Source organism: Equus przewalskii, chromosome 26, assembly GCF_037783145.1.
Source record: "Equus przewalskii isolate Varuska chromosome 26, EquPr2, whole genome shotgun sequence".
Lineage (NCBI taxonomy): Eukaryota > Metazoa > Chordata > Mammalia > Perissodactyla > Equidae > Equus > Equus przewalskii.
Window position 1 is genome coordinate 11,625,614 of NC_091856.1, and position 8,854 is coordinate 11,634,467.

An 8,854-nucleotide genomic window follows, 5' to 3' on the forward strand; every position below is an offset into this window, starting at 1 on the left:
TTTCAACTTCAGCTTGTCAACTTGATAGGATGGGACAGGTGGACATTCTGCTGACCAGCGTCTGGCTGGAGAGGGTGCAGGCTGCTGATGGATGGGCACGTCTGATGACCAAAGAAGCAATTCCATGAAAATTAGTGTGCAGAGTAAAATTGGGACAAGCAGATGGTGGAACTAGGCTGTATCTTATTTCTTCCTCAGCCATGAGATTTTCAATGGCCATCTTTTCACAGAAGCCAGCTGGGATTCTCCATTAACTCCCAGGACCCATTGGTTTAGGTAGAAAGGATGTGTTGCTTTCTTTAGAATTGGTTCAGCCTCTCATTTTCCTGTATGGCTTTCTGATCATCTACTGGTAAAACATGATATTCAAAAGCAGAATATATGAGAATTCACCTTTCCTTGGAGAACATCCCAGTTAGATCCCATTTCCACAATACGATTACACTTTGACATCTGGCTTTTCCTGGTTCCTTTTGTCTTTAATCCTCTGATAATTTAAATTTCTGTGATCTCTGCTGTTGCCACTTTAGATCTCATTGCTGCAAGTTCTTCCCATGTTGTGAAGAGAAGAAACATTTCTCAGAAAACACCAACACAGAATCTAGGGGTATAATATAAACTTAAAGCTAACAAACCTGCTAGTTTTAGCTTTCCTTTGTAATATATGAATTTAATTTGCTGATCCAGAGTGCCTTCAAGAAACATGTTTTGGTTTAATTTCTGTAACTTACCTACTAATCAAATTAGTTCTAGTATAGATGAATTCATTATAACTAACGTTCCTTGGCCTGGCTTAGAGATGTTCTTTAGCATTTGACATGAAAGAAAGGCAGAAACTCCAGGTGGGTTCATGTGAGGGATGGAGGCCTGGGGCTGCATCCTGGAGTCGTGCTTCCTCTGTATCCTTGGAAAGTCCAGGTTGTGAAAGAAAAGAAAATTCACCTTATACATGTGCTGTTTATTTTAGTTCTTTAGTTAGGTTCTTTTAGTACCAGTTTGATGGGGATTTAGTATGTGTAAACTATTAAAAATAAGTAAGAAAAAAGTAAGTTTGGGGCGGAGAACAGAGATCAGAAAGAGCAGGTGGTAAAGTACTAGAAGGCAGAGCAGGAAGAGGTAGCTTGTCTAGCTGTCTTTTAAGAGAAGTGTTGAAGTACAGTATATCCACACGTTAGATGTGTATTCCTGCATTTGAGGAGGGGCTGGAGGTGTGAAGCTTTGCTCGAAAAGCCAGCTTAGTGGGTGTTACCGTGCTCACGTATTGTGGTATGAAATTCTCACCACAGTAAGTTAGGAAAGGAGTTTGAGAAATACCCCAGTGACCCTGGGCGTTTCTCCTTCAATTGTCTAATTGACCACAGTGAAACCAGGGACACAGGAATTAACATGACCCATCACAAAGGCACAAGCTCTTGTGATGCTGTTGTTGGAGAATGTCGTATATTGCCAGGATTGATTCGGCTTCTCTGGCTGACTAGGACGGTTTTGTTTTCTGTCTCACGGCTGCATGTGCCTCCCTCCCCGTATTAAGAATTGCAAGTATTAGAAATATAGTCAAAAATTATTTATGTATTTATTGGTTCACTTGAGATGTTTAAGGAGTGGCCACAGCCAAATCCAAGCACTTCCCCAGGGTTTTCCAAACTTTATCATTTTCCTCCATCTTTTGGCAACTCTTTGCTTTGACTTCATTCTCAGACAACTCTCTCTGCTAACGAAAAAGATGGTCACCAGTAGTGCTCAGCTTCCGTCCTACCAGCTTAGAAACCTCAGCAAAAGAACACTTCTTCCCCAGTAGTTCCAAGAGAAATCCCAAGGCTGACTTTGATTTGCCCAATTCATGTGCATCACCATCTCTGACCCAGTCGCTATAATTTACTAGTTAGTCCTGGGTCTTTTTTATCCTTCTCTGGAGCACAGAGGTGGGGTCAGCTCCTCCTAAACCATGTAGACTGGGAGTAGGGGAGGGAAATTGGGGTTCTGTTGACATCAGAAGAGGAGAGGGATGCTGGGCAATCAAAAACAACAAAATGGCCACTGGATCTATCCCCAAAGCTATGTAGTGGGAGAGGACCGTCCCTCAGCCAAGAGAGCACTAGCAGCCGGGTGCCTTCACTCAGACTCCCCTCCTGAAGCCTAACCCCTCTCCACACTGCCTCTGTTTGCCACAGGTACCTGTTCCCCAAGTTTACACTGTGCTGGACTGAGTTTGTAGACATGAAGCTTCACGTGCCCTGTGAAACCATCGAATACATTGAAGCCAACTATGGTAAGACCTGGAAGATTCCCGTGAAGACTTGGGACTGGAAGCGCTCTCCCCCGAACGTGCAGCCCAATGGCATCTGGCCTGTTTCTGAGTGGGACGAAGTTATCCAGTTATACTGAGACAGTAGGTTGAAGTGGTAGAATTCCCCTTGTGGAAAAAAGGTGGGTAGCTATTTAAAAAAATGCATGTGTATTTGTCATACGTAAGTAGGAGCCAAAGAAAAATGACAAGTTTGAAGATAACAGAAAGAGTCCTAACTCCTGAGCCATCTGATTTAATTCTCTCGTTTTACGCTTATTAAGCAGTCTCCACGTGCCAGGTACACTGCTAGGTTACAGTGGAGAAGCAGAGATGAGTGAGACAGATGCTTGCCTCTTTTACCCGTCCTTTGGTAAGCACCCCAATTTTCCTTCCAGGGAAACACCCCCACCCTTTGAAGAGCTCATATAGAATATGATATGTTCTGTAAATGCTTTAAAAATGTAAGATAATGTTTGGACTGGAAGATGAGCTCACCAGGCAAAGCTAAGGAAGGATATACTACTTAAAAATAGCCCATTCCTGTCCTCAGCGTTTAAGCTGGTGTGTTAGTGCTATTTTTAAGATTGTGGAGTCTGAGTTAATGTTCAAGTGATCAGACTTGAGGTGGCATCAAGAAAAGACGCTAGCAGATTCATGTTACAAGCCACCTGATGTGGACTTGATTTAGAGACAAGGCATCATTCTATAAGAGAATAGAGCTCATTTCTAGCCTTGTCAAAGATAAGTAAATTTCCATATACTTACTATTTTCATATTTGTGTGAGAAGAAAGCTTATGCTGTGTGATGCTTACATTTCTAGCTATTGTGAGAATATTTCCACTGACCTCTGATAGAACTTGCTGACAAATCATTCAAGTGAGACCATTCTACCAGACATGATTTTGAGAGGGTTGTGATTTCACACACTTATGTTCCCTATTTTATTCTCAACCATCTGTTAGTAAAAATATGAACTATTCATGGACATTTTATATTTTCTGAATTTATAATCCTTATACTCCCAATTTTAATGTTAACTCTAAAATATTAATAGAAATACCTCCAGCTTTTCTAAATGTACTCTTCAGTGTATTCATTCATCAGTTGCAACTCCATATCGTTCATTTCTGGCCTCTAAACCAGTTTAAATGGCATGTAAACCTCCTTGCCCCTCTCCTCTTCCAAGACTACATCAGGTCTCCAAAATGAAGATAAATGGCGAACCTGGCAACTGTTGCCACCCCAGATCATAGTATTTGCAAAGTCTGTATCCATCCTAGTTGTTCTATCTGCTGAATATCGATGGGGCAAGAACACAGACTTCCCCACTTTATCAAGTGACACCTACTCTGAAACCGTCCAGTTTCCTTTTTCCCCTTGAGATCCATCCCTGAGTGAGCTGGGATGGCTCTGTCCCTTTCATCTCTCCGTGAGTCACTTTAATTATATATTTGAAGTGAGATGTGAAGGGACGTGAAGGCACAATAAGCACTCCTGTCTTTGTCTGGGAAAGGAAGCTAAGTCTTATATTATCTGCCAGAGTGGCAGATTTTCCTCTAAAATAGAGAATAATAAGAGTGTCGAAAATGGCAACCAGAAGGTCTGAGGGAGTGGGCTGACAGAGTTTTCCTAAAACAAACTTGGGGAAAGTAACCTACAATCACCCCACTCCAGGTTTTAAACACAATGAAACTTTTTTTGATAAATGATAACTGATGGCCTTCCTCTCTTACAAGGAGTTCTCAATGCATAATTGTTCGGTCTTTTCATACATAACATAATCAAGGTTTTCAGGGACCTTCATAAATTATCAGCAAACTTGTCCCAAAATGATAGGCTATTTTAATCAGCTTTCTTTTTGCTAGAAAATCAGCCCGTAGAAATCATACCCAAATTTTAAATAGCTGAACCTAATTTCAATTTTCATGGTTCAAAAAATATAACATAATAATTGTGTTCCTGGGCAAAAACCTACCCAGCTTAGTGAGGGCCATTTGCTTGTGCTCAGCTTCTAGAAGTGCATACATTCCACATTTCTGCCCATTTCAAATTGTGACTCTCACTGTTTGCTAGGGGGTCTTATCTACCCTATGTAGGTTATTTTTCTTTTATCTGACTCTGGAGTCCGAGGTCTTGAAGTGTCCAAAATCTAAAATATCTTGGCCCCATTGCCGAAGGTTCCGTATCCTTCCCTTCACAGACCGCTGGCTGCTGAAATACTTTTTTTTGACTACCTTCTGGTTTCACAGGCTTCCCCTCTTGGGTCCTACCCTAACTTGAGGAAATGAAAGCCTTTCCCCAAACTCTGAAGGCTAGGCTTGCCTCTGATACAGATTGGGCTGTCCTTCATCCTGTGCCTCCTAACAGTTGCACTCTGCTGAGTGTCCGGAGACCTTGAGTCAGGGGGATCCCCCATCAACACCTCAAAAGATCACTTTTCTTTCCTCACCTGAGTATTCCAACAATAATTCTCCTAATCTCACCACTTTCAGGTCCCGTTTTCCTGGCTGACCAGGAGAAAACCTCTTATACTAACTTGTTGGAAGTTAGGCACCCAGGGATGTCCCCAGAGGATCCTGAGAGGCAAGATTGACAGCCTCTCACGTGACAACCAGGTAGCCACTCAGTCCTCCTCTAAGCAGGGAGTACGTGCCCTTCTTTCTGCTGCGGCTACTTGCATCTGGCCCCTGGAATAAAGCTGCAGTTCCCAAAATTGAGCCTCCCTAAGAAGCTGGGCTTTGGGATGGCAGGTTTCTTTGATTTCGGTGCCACAAACCCTGAAATATGACCACTAGATGGCAGAACGTCTGTCACCATTCCCCCAAAACAAGTGCTCTTGAATCTTAAAAGCTTAGACCCTCACTGCAACATTCATTCTAACGCTCTTATTTCATAGCTAAGTAAATAAGCCCAAAAAGAAGTGATTTGAGTAAGAAACAGCTGAGACCAAAACTCAAGAGCGTCATGCCTTCTCCCTTAGGAAGGCAGCATGTGGTATAAAAGACCATGGACTTTTGACTTAGGCCTGGGCTTGAATCTCAGCTTCATCACATGGGATTTATGGCGGGGACCCTCTTAGCTTCCATTTCCACGAGTGAATTGGGGAAATGGTGCGTACTGCTAAGGACTTTCTAGTTAGGATTAAATGAAATATAAAGTGCTTAGCATCAAGCCTAGGATTAAGTAAGTACTCAAGAAATGATCCCGTTTCCTACTTCCAAGTCCTTTTTCTAATTGTTCTTCAAATAGGATTAAAGAAACTGGTTCAGGACACAATCCTTACTCAGAAAGTTGCATGACTAAATTTGTTTAGGAAAAACATTGCTTCATTGTATCAAGGCATTAAAGAAAAAATTATATGGTTTATGAATTCAGAGACATTACCAAATTGCCTCCTTTTCTAAACAGAGCTTATATTTTCATTTTACTGGTCAAGCCATTTTCTCCTAGGGTCTCCTTATACCATCCCACGTGCTGCCCAGTTCCTTGGTCCCAAGCAGTTCACTCTGTACCTCCCTAGATTTGGTACCTGCTCTGCCCTGGGCTTCTTTTTCAACATTCTAGCTTTTCCTGGAAGTAAAACCTCACTTCCTTGTTACTAAATCTCTGCCCAGCCAAAATCAAACATAAGTCATGATTTGGAGAGGAAAGAATTTGGAATACTTGGTTTCATTTAATTATCTATGCTGATGAATGCCTATCTCAGTAGTAATGAACGGTAATTAAAAATACGCATTTGCACCTTCTTCCCCCAAACTTGTGTTTCTGTTTCAGCTAGGCAAGAATTAACAGGGTATGTGATGCTATTTTAAGCTGCTCTGCATCAGACTGAAATCCTAATTATAGTTTATAAATAAAACAGAACAATTAAATAGTGATACCTTTCATACAGGACCAGTGCTAAAGAACGCAAGTATAAATTTTTCTAATAAGAAATCTCTGCTTCTATATTCTCAGAACTTCTAGCTTAGAATGCACCCCCCATTGCCATCCCCTAACCTAACCCAATGCAGAGATTATGTAGGAACCCGTTAGCCAGCCAAGCTGCTGTATACTTATGAGCAGCTCTCACTGTGGGATTGAAAGGGAGTATAAGGAGAATCAGAAGTACTGTATTCTGTTCTATAAAACAAGATACTGTCTCATGCACTATTAACAAAAAATTACAAGATTTTGTAGCCTTCTGATGACCCATTCAGAGCATGGGCAATTGTTTGTATATTTGTTCAGTGAAAATCATATCTAGCTAATTGTGTGTCCCTTCCACTTCATAACCAGGACAATATGTATGTAAATTTTCTAAACAAAGTGATATGTTAAACATGAGTAAATTCCAGCGTGTGCTTACCAGTTTACTATTTGGTTTTATGTTCAGGTACAAATAATTTGTGGTACTACTGAAAATGCCTTTAATATTATTATTGTGATCAGAATTTGTAATATATAATCCATTTTGGGATGATGAATAAAGTTTTTCTAATCACTTGAGATATTCTGTGTTTATTTTTGAAGCTTGCAGTAGAAATAACAGCCACTAACATTCATAAGCAATCTGGTAAACTAGTAATCTTGCCACCAGTACAGTATCCCTAAAATTAAGGTAAAATGAGGTCATATGAGTGAGCCCTAATCCAATATGACTGGTGTCCTTATAAGAAGAGATTAGGGTACAGGCAGGCACAGAGGGAAGACCATGTGAAGATTTAGTGAGAAGATGGCCAAGGAGAGGAGCCCTTGGAAGAAACCCACCCTGCCAACACTTTCATCTTGGACTTCTAGCTTCCAGAAGTGTGAGAAAATAAATTTCTGTTTTAAGCCACTGGGTCTGTGATACTTTGTAAGGCAACCCTAGCAAACTACTGTAGTAATCCAGACAGTATGGTATTGGTAACAGCATAGACACATAGATCAGTGGAGCAGAATAAAGAAACCAGAAATTGACACCCAAATATGCTCAACTGATTTTAACAAAAGTGCAAAAGCAATTCAATGAAGGAAGGATAGCCTTTTCAACAGTTGGTGCTAGAGCAATTGGACATCCATAGGCCAAAAAAAAAAAAACGAACCTCAACTTGATCTTCATATTTTAATACAAAAATGAACTCAAAATGAATCATGTACTTAAATGTAAAATGTAAAACTATGAAACTTTTAGGGAAAAAGAAGAGGAGAAATTCTTCATGACCTAGCACTAGGCAAAGAGTTTTTTCTTAGACTTTGCACCAAAAGCACAATCCGTAAAATAAAAAAGTGATAAATTGGACTTCATCAAATTAAAAACTGCTCCTCCGCAAAAGCCTTCAAGAAGAGGATGGAAAGTCAAGCTACAGACTAGGAGAAAATATTTGCAAACTACTTATCTGACAAAAGACCTAGTATCTGGAATATATAAAGAACCTGAACACTCAATAACTTTTTAAAAATCCAACTAAAAAATGGGCAAAAGACATGAACAGACATTTCACTGGAGAGGATATACAGATCACCAATAAGCCCTTTAAAAAGATGTTCAACATCATTAACCAAATAGCCAAAGCAATCTTGAGAAAGAAGAACAAAGCTGGAGGCATCACAGTTCCTGATTTCAAACTATATTACAAAGCTTTTGTAATCAAAGCAGTATGGTACTGGCATAAAAACAGACTCATAGACCAATGGAAGAGAATCAAGAGCCCAGAAATAAACCCATGCATATGCAGTCAACTAATATTTGACAAGGGAGCCAAGAATACTCAATAGAGAAAATACAGTCTCTTCAATAAAACGGGCTGGGAAAATTTGGATATTCACAAGCAAATGAATGAAACTAGACCCCTATCTTACACCACTCACAAAAATTAACTGGAAATGGATTAAAAACTTAAATGTGAGACTTGAAACCATAAAACTCCTAGAAGAAAACATAGGGGCAAAGATCCTTGACATTAGTCTTGTCAATGATTTTTTGGATATGACACCAAAGGCACAGGCAACAAAAGCAAAAGTAAATGAGACTACATCAAACTGAAAAGCTTCTGCACAGCAAAGGAAACCATCAACAAAATGAAAGGCAACCTACAGATTGGGAATAAATGTTTGCAAACCATATATCTGAGAAGGGGTTAATACCCAAAATATATAAAGAACTCATACAACTCAAAAGCGAAAAAACAATCCAATTTAAAAAATGGGCAGGGTCTGGCCCCGTGGCTGAGTGGTTAAGTTCACGCACTCTGCTTCAGCGGCCCAGGGTTTCTCCGGTTCGAATCCTGGGCACGGACATAGCACTGCTCATCAAGCCATGCTGAGGTGGCATCCCACATGTCACAACTAGAAGGACCCACAACTAAAAGTACACAACTATATACTGGGGGGCTTTGGGGAGAAAAAGGAAAAATAAAATCTTTAAAAAAAAAATGGGAAAACGAACTGAATAGACATATTTTCCCAAAGATATCCAAAAGGCCAACAGGTCCATGAAAAGATGCTCAACATCACTAATAATGGAAATGCAAATCAAAACCTTAATGAGGTATCACCTCACACCTGTCAGAATGGCTATCATCAAAAAGACAAGAGGTAAGTGC

At 40.2% G+C, this 8,854-nt stretch overlaps 1 protein-coding gene across 13 annotated transcripts in view; it reads left to right on the top strand.

Moving 5' to 3' along the window:
• FKTN (fukutin) overlaps positions 1-6,776 on the top strand; it is a 70,303-nt gene extending 63,527 nt beyond the window's left edge. For all 13 annotated transcript variants that reach the window (XM_070596024.1, XM_070596027.1, XM_070596030.1 and 10 more), the window contains one exon: positions 2,172-6,776. In XM_070596024.1, coding sequence (XP_070452125.1) covers positions 2,172-2,385 — 214 coding nt within the window. In that variant the 3' untranslated portion in view covers positions 2,386-6,776. The remainder of the gene's footprint in view (positions 1-2,171) is intronic.
• The last annotated feature ends 2,078 nt before the right edge of the window (positions 6,777-8,854 follow it).